General features: G+C 35.0%; 1 protein-coding gene across 29 annotated transcripts in view; it reads left to right on the forward strand.

Annotated features, from left to right (window-relative positions):
• The window catches only part of WDPCP (WD repeat containing planar cell polarity effector), a 420975-nt gene that overhangs the window by 170884 nt on the left and 234999 nt on the right, over positions 1 to 15092 (forward strand). For all 29 annotated transcript variants that reach the window (XR_014253957.1, XR_014253958.1, XM_082426596.1 and 26 more), the window contains exon 12: positions 2740 to 2863. Coding sequence is in view for 27 of the 29 variants with exons in the window: in XM_082426596.1 (XP_082282722.1) it covers positions 2740 to 2863 (124 nt within the window). In the remaining 2 variants the exon portion in view is untranslated. The remainder of the gene's footprint in view (positions 1 to 2739; positions 2864 to 15092) is intronic.

Raw genomic sequence — 15092 nt, forward strand, 5'->3', positions numbered from 1 at the left:
TTTTTCTTTCACATCCCAAGTTCTTTGTCCAGACAGTAGACCTTACTACTGATTTTGTGTGTGTGTGTGTGTGTGTGTGAGAATTGCAGCCCAGGCTGTTCCTTCTTGTTTTCATTCTAACTGAGAGTTCTGATACCCGTCTCCCTTCTGCGTGCTTGGATTTCCCAACCTTCTCTTAATAAGTTATTTTGCCCATAGGATCTCAGATGTTTATTGTCAAAGAGAGACAAGGCACTGTTAACAAAGAAAAAAGAAAACAATATATGTGCCACATACAATAATGAAATCAATTTTTATATTTGCCAGTTATCCAGTGTATGTTATTTTTATTATGAGTAATTTATTTACTTAATGTAAAATGCATCTAAACATTCTTGCATTCATATCTTTATTTCAAATGTTTGTAATAAGCATTGATATTAACAGTGGGAAATCATGGCCAATGAGAAACTTTCTGTATGTGATTTACAAGGTAAGGAAAACAGGGAATATGTCAAAAGGCCTTTACTGGAGAGCTTTTCTTCCCCACTATTTTCTTTCCATGTTTATAGATTTTCTTATTCCATTTTATTACGTTTCCAAAGTAAACAAATTGTTTAGATAGTATTCTGTACATAACCTTCATTTTACTAATTTTAGAGAAGAATAATCAGCAAGAACATGTTTTTTCAAGAAGTCTGCATCATGAGCCTTGGCCCCAACTCATAGGAGGCCCACAATAAATATTTATTTAATGTTAATTGAATGTGCTTTTTGGAGGTAGTCCAACACATCTACGGAGATTCCAGTACTTCTGCAATGAGAAAATGCATAGCACAGTGCTTGGCCCACAGTAGGTACTCAATGAATATTAGTTAAAAATAAAAAGAAGATTATAACTTCAAAATTTTAGGGTTCTAGGATTACTGTAATATTTCTACCTGCAGAGTTATCTCAAGTAATTATTTATTAGTATTGGTACACTCTTCAGGTTGGGTAGATAGCAGAGGGAAAAAAAAGTAGCGGGGTCCCTAAAGAAAGCCTGTTATGGTACACATAATCCATGCAAGATACTCTAAATTTACAGTTGAAGAAATATGAAGAAGATAAAATATTGACTCTTACTCAGGACACTGAGAAATTGCTAGCACCTTAGTGAATTTGTGTTGTAAGATCCCTGTGTAGTAAGAAAGATTATTAGGGAATTCACAAATGGGTATTATCAGAGTCCCGCCTTAATAAAGGATATTATCAAGGAACCATACTGGGTGGATAGGGAAATAAAAAGCTTGTATGATATACTAGGCTATTAAAATAAAATGCTTGCATGATGCTGGGTTATCAGAATATGTACATTTTAAGTAGGTATATGCATTTTCCCCCAAGTAACTGCAAAACACATTTCTAAAACATTTACAATTCTTCTCTATTGATATTTATTCTATCTGAATCTAACAAATTTGACATGGTAATTTGTTTTCCTCTTATTAGTGGAACCCAGTGAGCTCTTTTATTTGTAGCTGTGCTGTGGTTGTCTTTGAGATCTTCATTTCTGCCTTAAACATCAAGCTGGGCTATCTAATGAATCTATAACTGTGCTGGGAGCTACGAGTATTCCATGTAGGCTCAAACATTTCAGATGTACGGAACATGCTGTCAAGAAAACAAGCAATGGCAAGAGAATCTGGCTTGCTTTCACAATGGCATTGCTGTATTCAATTTTAATCTAAATTGACTGCTGCTTTGAAAGAAAATGCCACTAAGGTTCATCTTACTTTACTGTCTAGATCTGAGATTAAAAAAAGAAATAACTAACAGCTTAGCCAAGTCCATAGCAATTACTCTGACGAGGTATGTAATACTTTCAAACCCAAATATGCTTAAAACTAAAGAGTTTTGCTAAATAAGGAATTGTTCATTCAACCTAGTGCTAGTAGCATAAAAATCAGTGGAGTCTTACTGTGAACTGTATTCTCATACAAGTCTCACCATTATGGTAATTATATATTTTCCAGGTATTTCTTGGAAGAAGCACAACCCCATTGGCATGTCTTGGTAAAAGTGTAAATTAGGCAAAATGTGCTTTTTTCTCCCAGTCACTAGCCCTTTGGCTTATCAAAACCTGCTCTCCAATCCTTCCTTCCTAGGAGGGTGTCAGTTGACCAAAGCAGATTAACATACCTCCCAGGGGTGTTAACTTTCACACTTGGACAAAACCAACAATCTTGTTGTTTAGGACAGGATTTAAGGAAGGTATAGGGAATTGCAATCTTTCTCTAAAGTTGTAATAGAGAGATATTATTACTCCAATCAGGATATTTTTATTTGTATTATTTTTTTAAACATTTCTAATACTGATTTCAATGCCTAATGCAGAAAGGCTAGTTTGTTCCTTTCAGCTAAAGAGAGTAAATGTTGAGCACACTGTGAGTTGATTTTACTGGAAATACTAGTTCAAACTGTGTTACTCTGATGAGTCACTGTTTTAATTACCCATTTGTGGTGAGAGGTTGATTCATTATGGATTTCTTCAGTTTTGACAGCTTTTTGTTGCTCAGAGTCATTGTCAGCTTTGCTTCAAGTGAAAGTTTATACACAGGTTTGTTTTTGTATCAGCTGTCATATTTTAATTTCATCTTTCCTGCAACAAGCTCACATTTCATCCAAGTTTGCAAAACCTGACTGACTGCAAACATGAGTATTCTGTTGTAATTGAAGGAGTTTCACTTGTTTTAGTGCTGCTATGTTTGAATTCCACAGCACAGCTTGAGGCAAGCCTTGGAACCTTCTATGCTCCAACAAGACCACTCCTGGATACAACTATATTGGAATACAGAGACCAAATCAGCAAATATGCAAGGAGATTCTTCCACCACTTACTCAGGTGAATGATATCTTTGGATTAATTAGTGTCAGACTAATTACCTATTCAAGGAGCCATCTTCTTTAATTAGAATATTCCATAATATGGCTATCTCTTTTCTAATAGTCTGTCCCCTAAGAGAAAAACAAATTGGCTCTTGATATTCTTTATTTAATTCGTTCTTGTTTTCCTATTAAGGACTGTATTGGAATATTGTTGAGGGCTTTTACATCATTACTACCGTTTAATATAATTGCCCCTTTAATACGAAAGCAAAAAATACCAGCTATGTAAAGTGAATTTAAAAATATTAATTGTACTCTTAACAATAGAGAAATGTTTATTTTAATTGCAGCTAAAATGAATGTGCTATAATGTTCTAAGACAGTCACGGGTCTGCTTTACTTTCAGAATTACTGTAGAGAAATTTGCTCATTGTCTTCCTATACAAGGTGGCAAGTTGCTAGCTTCACTGTGCCTCATTTTCTCTGCTTTAATTTCCTTTAATTGTTTTAATCTTACGGATTATATGAAAAATTAGATAATGTCAAGAAATTACTCTGAGACAGATACTGCAGAAGTTGAAGGACAAGTACATATAGCATTTCTCTCTATATAAAGTTCAAAAAATAGATGGATGGAAGATGAATGGATGGATAGAGATGGATGGATGGATGGATAGATAGATAGGTAACTAGCTAGTTAGTTACTTTAGGGATACATCTGAATATGTCAATGCTAGAAGTAAAAGCAAAGAAGTGAGTATAACAAAATTTAGGATATTGTGGAGTGGGTTAAGAGAAATATGAGAGGAACAAGCCCATGGAGCCACCAAGGTATTAGTAATGTTCCATTTCTTAAGATGAGTGGGGTATATATCAGGGTCCAATAAAAATTATTATTCTTTTAGCTGAAAGTATACATTTTGTGTACTTTTATATATATTTTATAACAGAAAGTAATAGAATTTTCAGTTTCATGTACCATAAATTACATTGAGTTGAATTTAGAGTTTTAATTTTACTTACAGTATAACCTAGCTGTTGTAGTTCTTTTTAACTCAAGCAATTTCATGTATAGTCTCCCCTTTTTTTCTCAGAACAACCCTGCTAAGGAGGTATTATCAATTGACAAATGAGTAAACTATTTATAAAGTGGCACTTTGATCTCTACCCAACAGTGAAACCTTTGGAAAAGAGTCTTTTTAGAAGCTGAGAGATGTTAATATATTGCATGAGTTATGACCTACAATTGAATATTGCCTTTTTATCTGAACGATTTTAGTATATTCTAAGAGATTCTTCACCCTAAATGAGGCAGTGTTCTATGTATAATCATATGCATAGACATGACAAAAATACTGGGACTGATGTAGTACTGATGTAACCACACAGACTCTAACTTTTCTGTGTGGTTACATGTGGAATTGAATGTTGTCTCTTAGGGTATACTAGGTTTTTCATATTTCCTTTTTTGCATGCTTTCTACTATTTGAATTATAATGAGTGTTTAGTAGTTCTTTTGACAGTAGGCTATACACGGCATTATGAAAAAAGGAACGTTAAGTGTAGAAGAAATTGAATGAGATAGCTTAAGTTGGAACCATCCTTTTGTTTAATCTGCTGCCAAGAAGTTCTCCTGCTTAAGGGAAGAGAAAAAGGGCAAATACTTTTTTGTATTTGTGAAGTACTAGAATTGCATTACCCTCTGTACTAGGCTAGCCAGTATTTTAATACTCTAAAAAAAGTTATTAGATAATGGAATAAGTCCTAAACAGTAAAGATCATCATAAAGAATTTTAAATTAAAGATGAAGAAAAGAAGCATCATGCAGAGTAGGGATATACCTAAGATCACCCACTGGTTAAGCTGAGGACTCAGATTGCTTGAGTCCAGATTAGAAAAAAAAAAATATTATATTGATTTTAATATCAAAAAGTATATGGTGGGGCTTCCCTGGTGGGGCTACTCTTCATTGCGGTGCACGGGCTTCTCATTGCAGTATCTTGTTGCGGAGCAGGGGCTCTAGGCGCACGGGCTTCCGTAGTTGTGGCTCACGGGCTTCAGTAGTTGTGGCTCATGAGCTCTAGAGCACAGGCTCAGTGGTTGTGGCATGCAGGCTCGTAGTTGTGGCTTGCGGGCTCTAGAACTCAGGCTCAGTAGTTGTGGCACACAGGCTCAGTAGTTGTGGCTCACAGGCTCAGTAGTTGTGGCACACTGGCTTCGTTGCTCCGCGGCATGTGGGATCTTCCCAGACCAGGGCTCGAACCCCTGTCCCATGCATTGGCAGGCGGATTCTTAGCCACTGTGCCACCAGGGAAGCCCCTATTGCTGATATTTTAAAGGATACAAATAAACAGCCAGATGAAGAGATGCATAGGGCAAGTTATGTGGGAAAGGACTTGAAGCCTCTGTGCCCTCTCCAAGTGCACCACCTTCCCAGCACCTCCATATATTCACCAATCCAGAAGCTCTCTGAATCTCCTCCTTTTTAGTATGTATGGAGGCTCCATTACATAGGCATGATTGATTAAATTACTGGCCATTGGTGATTAATTCAACCTCCGGCTCCCCATTCCTCCCTCCTCCCCAGAAGTCTAGGAGTGAGACTGAAGTTCTAACCCTCTAATCATGTGGTTGGTTTCCCTGACAACCAACCCCCATCTGTAGAGGCTTTCAGAAAGTCACCTCATTAACCTAAACTCAGGTATGGTTGAAAGGGGATTGTTATGAATTACAAAAGACTTTCCTTTCACCTTTTTGGCTCCTTATCGCTTAGGAAGTTCCAGGGAGCTCCTTTGTCACAAACAGTACAAAGATCTAACATATATATTTCTTATTATAAATCACAATATCATAGAAGGAAGATGCAGGTTTGCCTAAACTAAGTTCAGAAGGTGATTGTTCACCTCTCTGCTTCCATAAAATTGAATAGTCCTCCAGAACTACTGAATAGGGAAGTATTAATGGAATATTACTCAGCCATAAAAAGAAATGGAGTTATTTGTAGTGAGGTGCATGGATCTACAGTCTGTCATACAGAGTGAAGTAAGTCAGAAGGAGAAAAACAAATACCGTATGCTAACACATATATATGGAATCTAAAAAAAAAAATGGTTCTGAAGAACCTAGGGGCAGCACAGGAATAAAGACGCAGACGTAGAGAATGGACTTGAGGACACAGGGAGGGGGAAGGGTAAGCTGGGACGAAGTGAGAGAGTGGCATTGACATATATACACTACCAAATGTAAAATAGACAGCTAGTGGGAAGCAGCCGCATAGCACAGAGAGACCAGCTCGGTGCTTTGTGTCCACCTAGATGGGTGAGATAGGGAAGGGTGGGAGGGAGACGCAAGAGGGAGGGGATATGGGGATATATGTATACGTATAGCTGATTCACTTTATTATACAGCAGAAACTAACACAACATTGTAAAGCAATTATACTCCAATAAAGATGTTAAAAAAAAATAGGGAAATATTAACAAGTAGGAGCTTTTCATTATAAATAAATAGAAACTATAAGAGGAACTCCTAAATATTGATGAAATAAAAGGACAAACATTTCAGTGAATGTGCCACATATGAAGCTTATTTTACTAACATGGAAATATGTTATAAAGGATTAATACTTAATTTTACTTGTTTATTTCCCCTCTTAACTATAAGACTGTTGTTTTCTGACTCAAATGGTATTATGTGATTGTGGCACAGAGAGTCATATTTTTAAAATGCTTATAAAATAGTAAGCAAAATCTTGGGATAGGGAGCTTTATTGCCTAGAAATAAAAATATCATGTTTATAAAATATTTGTGGGGAAATGTACTGATGTCTGCATTCTTCTTGGCACTGCAACAAAAAAGTAAGATGAACTGATGGATAGAAAGGGAGATGAATAGATATGTGATAAAACAATGTTGTAAAATGATGATAGAATCTAGGTGGTAAAAATATAAATATATTATTTCAACTTTCCTGGATGTTTGAAAATTTGTATAATATGTTGGAGGATAATATGTATTATGTTGGAGTCAATATTTACACTTAGAATTCAGAAAAAAAGGTAGTCTTTTAGAAATGGCTCTTGGCTTATGAAAAATATATATGTTAGGCAAAAAAATTGTTAACCACTTTGACTTTTAAATGGCTTTTAAAATTTTACTTTTTACTAATGGAGCATACACAGTAAATAAAATAATTATATGAAACCAATTCAAAAACAAAAATACTAAAACTGCTACCTAAGAATATTTAGAGAATAAGACAGAATGATCTACAGAGAAAAACTTCCTGGTCAGATCATCTATTTAATGGATAATATATTTAAAATATTTGTTTAAAGCATGGTAGAGCTGGCAGGAAACTAAGGGAAACACTCAGAGGTTGAAATGACAAGGGTGCTTGATTCCACAAGAATAAGCAAAGTCAAAGTTTGCCTTGAGGGCATCTGCTGGCACCTGGCAGTGAGGTGCTTGATTTATAAAGGCTGTGTACTCAGAGGGTTGGAGACAAAGCGTAGGGCTCAAGCAGAGTGGGAGACTGGATCAGAGATCTCCACATCAACCTAGGACCCTTGAAGGGCAACATCTTCCTTGAGAGAACTAAAAGGAAGGAAGGTATGAGATGCAAGAAGGAATGGTGGACAAAAATAATGTTAAACTTGTGGGAACTTAAACAAAAATGGATCATGTAAAACATAACCACTAATGTCTAATTCAGGTGGTTAAATAAAGATAAAATCCTGGACAATGACAACATATGAATCAGAAGAGAAGTGAAGAAGTTAAAGCATTCTAAGGTCCCTGACTTTTTAAGAGGAAGGTAGAGATACTTATTAATACCAGATTTTATTCAGTAAAAGATACATGGTAGAATTTCTAGGGTAATCACTGAAAGAATAGAAATAGAGTGTATACTTGTCAAACAAATAGAGTGAAAATGTTGGATAAGGAAAAAAAAATTCAACCCCAAAGAAGGCAAGAATTGGGGGAGGGTACAGCATGCAGGGGGAAGAAACAGAAAAAAAGATGAAAAACAGAAAACACAATGAGGTAGTAGAAATGAATTTTAAAAATCAATAATCATTGTCCATTTAAGGAGGTTAAAATTTTCATTCGCAGAGATTGTTGAAACAGAGTTTTTTCTACATTTTTACAAGAGACACCTAACACATAGAAAGTTTAAAAGCTGGAGAATGGAAAAAAATTATACTAAGTCAATACCAAAAGAGACTTAATAATGTTATATAAATAGTCTTTAAAGCAAAATCAGTAGTACAGATTACTAGAGATCAATATCAACAGAAAAATCAATTCACCAGTAAGATATAACAATTCTAAACGTGTATAATATAGCTTGAGTACACATAAAATAAAAATTGACAAATCCTCTTTCATAGTTAGAAATTTTAATTCCCTTGGTGTGGTAATTGATAGATTAAGTGAACAAAGTATAATTAAGGAAATAGAGAATATGAACAGGCACTATTGTTAGAGCTAGAATATAGCAATGAACAAAACAGACACACACACACAAATCTATGGCATCATAAAGTTTACAGTTGGTGAAGGAAACATTATGTAAATAAGTAGGTAAAATATATAGAATGTTAAGTAATGATACATACCATGAAGAAGAACAAAGCAGGGACAGGAACTAGGGAGCACTGGGTGGTGAGGCCTCCCTAAGAAGGTGAAATATGAGTTAAATCCCAGCACTTTGGCTGGAGCAGTGAATGAGAGGCAGAATAATAAGAGCTTGGGTCAGAGGTCTAGCAGGTGGTAATATAGGACTTTTGTTGGCTGTTGTAAGGAACCGGGATTTTTCTCTTGAATAATAGGGCAAGTCAGTAGATGATCTGGACCAACTAATGAATGAATCACTCAGATGCTATGTTGAAAATAGACCTTTGAAGGCCAAGAGCAAGGAGACCATTTGGGAGGCTGCTGCAATAATTGAGTGAGAAATGGTGACCATTTAGAGCAGATTGGTAGCAAGAGGGATGAGGATAGAGTGCTTGGATTTTGGACATATTGAAGGTTTGGCTAATAGCATTTGCTCACAGACTGGATGAAGCATATGATAGAAGGAGAAGGTAAGGATGACTTTAAGTGTTTGGATCTCAGCAACTGGAAAAATGGAGTTGCCATTGACAAGACTGGTAAGACTGTAGAAAGAATAGGTAGTGGGAAAAGGTCAAGAGATTGGTTTTGAACATGTTGAGTTTGAATGAGGAATTCAGAGGTAAGTTCTGAGGCAGAGTTATAAGGGAAATATACAGCTTTAAATGTTTGTATTGGAAAAGAAGAAAGGCTCAAAATTAAAGAACCATGCAATTTAAAACATTATTTATAATGGCCAAGATATGGAAGCAAACTAAGTGTCCACTGAAAGATGAATGGATTAAAAAGATGTGGTCTATATTAATACAATGGACTATTACTCAGTCATAAAAAAGAATGAAATCTTGCCATTTGAAACAACATGGATGGACCTAGAGGGTATTATGGTAAGTGAAATAAGTCAGACAGAGAAAGACAAATACTGTATGATTTCACTTCTATGTGGAATATAAAAACAAAACAAATGAACAAACAACAAAACAGAAACAGACTCATTGATTCAGAGAACAAACATGTGGTGGCCAGAGGGGAGATGAGTGGGGGGGATGAGTAAAATAGGTGAGGGAGAGTAAGAGGTACAGACTTCCAGTTACGAAATAAATGAGTCACAGTGATGAAATACACAGCATGAGGAATATAGTCAATAATATTATAATAACTTTATATGGTGACAGATTGTAACTAGACTTATTGCAGTGATCATTTTGTAATGTATAGAGATATCAAATCACTATAGCAATTATACTTCAATTTTTTTTAAAAAGCACCATGCAATTTAAGAAATTCAAAAAATATTAGCAAAATAAACCTAAAAAGAGTAGAAGGAAGGAAATAATATATGCTCAGAAATTAATGTAACAAAAAATTATAAAAGAGGATTAATAAAGCTAAGCATTTGTTCTTTGACAAGATTGGTAAAATAGAAAATAATGAACAATATTAGGGATATACTAAAAGTGACCTAATGATAGACATGTCAGGGAACACTATGAACAACTTCATTACAACAAACTTGAAAAATTAGGTGAAATGGAGGATTTCTTAGAAAAATAAAAATAACCAAAACTGAGTGAAAAAGAAATAGATCTGAATAGCTCTATAACCATTAATGAAATTAAATTAGTAATTAACATTTTTCCCACAAAGTAAGCCACAGTCCCAAGATGTTTTTAACAAATGAGGATCCATCACTATACTCACACAACTTTTTCTTCATTGTTTTTCTTTCAGCTGTTTTTTTCAAATGCGTATTTATTTACATAGTTGTAATCATTGAGTACATGAAATTTTAAAGAAAAACATCCTAAGAGTTGATTCACTATGATGGCCTTCTAAGAGACTTTTACTTTCTTTGATATGGTACTTAGATTTAAAGATTGTTTAACTCTAGAAAGTGACTCACACATATCTGAACAGACCTTTGTTTAGGAAAAGGATCAAAGATCAAAAAGGGAAAATAAGCAGAAGGGAACAAGGACAAAACCTTAAGGCCTTAAACTGAAAGCAACTAGATAAATGTGCTTTTATAGACGACGGAGCTTGTTTTCATGTGGGACCAGTTAGGGCTGGTTGGGTATAGGGGCACTTGAGATTCCTGCCAGGGGGTGAGGGGCCTTCTACCATAATGATGATTTGAAAAAAAAGTTGTGATACTAATCAGTAAATTGGTAAACCAAACAAAATTTGTTGAGGATAGGTGCAAATAACTTGAAGGCTGTTTCATGAACAAATTTGACACACTTGGCTCTTCTTCCTCAAGGTTCCCCTTTTGTAGTTAATCAGGGGTATGAGCCAGGGATGTGGCCCAAAGCATCCAAACTGTGTTGCATTTGGCAGTATGACTTTCCTTTTCAGTATCCCTTCCCTATATATGACTACACCAGTGAAATAAGTCCTTAGATTTTACTTATATTGCTCACATTCTCTCTCAGATTTTTATGTCTAAAAATCAAAATGGGCAAAAACTGCATTGTTAAAAGGAAAATCATGATTATTTGAAAAGCCACCATAATAACCATTCTGTTCCATTGGAATTACTGTAATGGCCTTAAGAACTCTCTTTTGTCCAGTGTGAGAGAAATAGACTAGATTCATTATAGAGGTGGAGTTAAGAATAGGGATAGTCTGCTTGTTAGGCATCATATTGAATGGATGAATCTTAAGACTTTTTTCACTCTAGTCATTACTGTTTTCATTTGTGATGTACAAAATTTGTTTTCTGCCTAAATTCTAGTTCAGTTGTCTATTTAGAACTGCTTGTCATTCTCATTTTCTCTTGGATGTAACTTCCCACTGTCTTCTCTGTTACTCTTATTCAATGAGTGATTTACTGGGCCGGGGTAAAAGGCCACATTTATAAGTGAGTGAACTGTGTCTGCAGGCCTGACACTTCTGATCAAGACAGTTGTTGACCTCAAACCCCAGACTGGCCCCAAATGATGGCCTCCTCATGCTTCTCGTCAGGAAGTCTTACTCTCTTTAGTTTGGCAGATGAAAGGGATTAAAAGACACTAGGATTTATTCACATTCACTGTATTAAATAAATGGCACCTAGCTGCAATTGGTATGTACTAGAGACGAATATGGACATGTAACATGGACCATGTAACAAAGTTATAGCTACTTTTAAAAAAGCTGTGGCGTGAGGACAGCCTTTACCAACATGGCAAAAATCAAAGATGTCTTCTCAGATAGTGAAGGACATACATGGTATGCAACTTGTGGCTATTAAGAGAGTGATGATGATTCTTGGCTGTTGACACTCATGAAGACTTAAGTCTAGGAGAAATTCGGCTTTGTTAGAGATTCTAACCTGTTGAGGTCTGAAAAGAGACATGCAGAGAAGATACAGTCAACAATTTATTAGGCAGATTGTTTACATCTGCAGATCTCATAGCTCAAGGAAAGACCATGATGGAGTATAAAAAATGAACCTCAGTAAATAAGTTTCAGAATATGCCTACTTTTATGTGAAATGTTTCCTTTGTGTTTGATAAAGTGTAGACATAATGTTAATAATTCTTTTCTCTTTTATTGTATATTTAAACTTAACTCAAAAAACTATGAACAGATGTTATAACCTTATTTCTAATTATAGTAAGTATTCGCCCCCATCTGTCATCTTCTAGAGTAGACAGGGTAAGTACCATTCACTTCCTATTTTTTTAATTCCCCCCACTTACCTTTCCTTCCCCAGTGATAACCATGTTCAAATAATAAAATATTCAGCTTGCTGTAGATTCTGATTCTTATTAACTATCTCATAAAATTTTACAGAAAGAGGTGCTTGGGTTTTGTCAGTACCTGGAGAACTAAGGAGCATCTATCTAAATTTTAGGGAGGTAACAAATACTAGCTTTCCTTAGAAAGCTAGCATGTGGGCCTCAGCAGTGTTGAAATGGCTGGAAAAAAGACATTACTTTGGTGAAATCTTTAGTGAACACACTGATCACATGTGGTTGCTGCTCTGAGAGGATACGTATTTGTCTTTTAGTTCATAGGTTTTATAAATAAATGTTGTTTAAACCTAAAGCCCCCCATGAATTCAAGTCTTCCTTATCCACAGGACTGTACATTGTCATTATAGTTTAGAACACTCAGCTACATTTTTTCCAAAATAAACTTCCTGATTGTATAAGTAATACATGATTTTCTTTCACAATATAATATCATTGCCTTCTTTTCATGTCAGTAAACATAGATCCACATCATGCATTATAGAGATGTACCACTATAATTTATTCAGCCATCCTCCTATGTATGGACATGGACTATTTCCAAATTGTTGCTACTATCAGCAATGCTGTAATAGATGTCATATTCACATATAGTCTCACACACACATACACACACACTTTTGTGCATTTATCTGATTATTTCCTGAGAATGAATTCCTATAAGTGAAATTTCCTAGTCAGAGTTATTCACATTTATAAGATTCTTGATATATTTTTGTCAAATGTTCCTGTCACCATTTTGTCAAATTAGTCATCATATCCACAGTTGAAATAATCAATATCTTAAAGCGTTGAAAATTAAATAGGTGAAATTTGGCACCTTGCTGCTTTAATTTTTGTTGTAGTAAATTCTTCTTATTTAAAATTTTTAAATAATAAACTTTATTGTTTAGAGCAATTAAGTTCATGGCAAAATCGAGAGGAAAGTGTAGAGATTTTCCATATACCCTGTCTCTCCAACCTGCTTTAATATTAATATCTTTTTTTACTAATGGTTATTGCATACATTTTCCTATACACACACACACACACACACACACACACACATAGGCTATTTGTATTTTGTGAAAGGTTACTATTTAATGTGTGACGGTTAAAGCTAGGGGCTTTATAAATATGATCACATTTAATCCTCACATCATAGTATGTAAACATATTATTCTTATTTTATGGCTGAGGATATTCAGAGTGATTAAGTAACTTGTATAACAATTATATATAATATATGGCAGACCAGAATCCTAACTTGAGTCCATCTGACCTCAAAGTCCACGCCCTTCACCATTATACTAGAAACTGAATCACCTCAAGAGGTAAGGAGTTCCAGTTTTCTAGAGGTATTTGATAAAAGAGGAGATGTATACTGGTATGGAGGGACAGTGCAGTATAGAGGGAAGCAACTGAGAATTTTGAATATGGGCATTCTTACCATTCCTTAGCTTCAGTTTCTTGATTTGTATCAATAAATAAGGATAATCATGGTACCTACCACACTGGGATGTTATTAGAATTAATATAATAATCCCTATAATAGGAGCATGTGGTACAATCTGGTATATAATAAGGACCCATAAATGCTATTATTGATTATGGTGTTGTAGAGGTTTAATAAGATGAAGGTGGACTAAATGAACTTTTACAACACTATTTCCCAACCTTTCCTCATTACTGCCACCTCAAGGAGAAAAAATACATTTTAACTAAATAAATTTAATTTCTTCCTAAAAAGATAGGTTAAAGTCTAAGTAATAAGATTTCTTAGGTAGAGTTAAACTTTGGAGGCCCACAAACTGTTGTAATACCTAAGATTTTTTAATCCCTAAGAAGTAAATTTTTGCCCTTGAAGGTGATATTGGTCTCATTGAGAATGCTGTTTTAGAAGGAAATACCTCCATTTAAAATCAAACAAAATTCAAAATTGTCAAACTCATAGGGGAGTTATCCTAGGTTTGAGGGAGGAAATGGGACTAAATGAGGTTTCCTTGTAGTTTTTTTGGTAGTTGTTTAAAATTAATTTATTGCTGTATAGTTGATTTACAATTTATGTTAATTTCATGTGTACAGTGTTATGATTCAATATTTTTATAGATTATACTCCATTTTAAAGATATTACAAAATAATGGCTATACTTCCCCATGCTGTATAATCTTTTTGCTTATCTATTTTGTATATAGCAGTTTGTATCTCTTAATCCCATTTACCTATTTTGCCCCCCCCACCTTCCCTTTCCCCACTGGTAACTACTAGTTTATTTTCTATATCTGTGAGTCTGTTTCTGTTTTGTTATATATATTCATTTCTTTTATTTTTTAGATTCTATATATAAGTGATAACATACAGTATTTGCCTTTCTCTGTCTGACTTCTTTCACTAAGCACACACTCTCTAGGTCCATCACATTGTTGCAAATTACAGAATTTCATTCTTTTTTATGGCTGAGTAATATTCCTCTGTGTGTGTGTGTGTGTGTGTGTGTGTGTGTGTGTGTGTGTGTGTGTGTGTGTACCACATCTTTATCCATTCTTCTGTTGACAGACAGTTGGGATGCTTCCATATCTTGGCTATTGTAAATCACACCGCTATGAACATTGGGGTAGATGTATCTCTTCTAATTAGTATTTGGGGTTGTTTTCCAGATATATACCTGGGAGTGGAATCACTGGATCATGTGGTAGTTCTCTTTTTAGTTTTCTGAGGAACCTCCATACTGTTTTCCATAGTGGCAGCAACAATTTACATTCCCACCAAAAGTGTACTAGGGTTACCTTTCCTCCACATCCTTGCCAACTTGTTACTTTTCGATGATAGCCATTCTGACAGGTGTGAGGTTATATATCATTGTGGTTTTGATTTTCATTTCTCTAATGATTAGCGACGTTGAGCATCTTTTC

Source organism: Balaenoptera physalus (genome assembly GCF_965194825.1).
Source record: "Balaenoptera physalus genome assembly, chromosome: 15".
Classification (NCBI taxonomy): domain Eukaryota; kingdom Metazoa; phylum Chordata; class Mammalia; order Artiodactyla; family Balaenopteridae; genus Balaenoptera; species Balaenoptera physalus.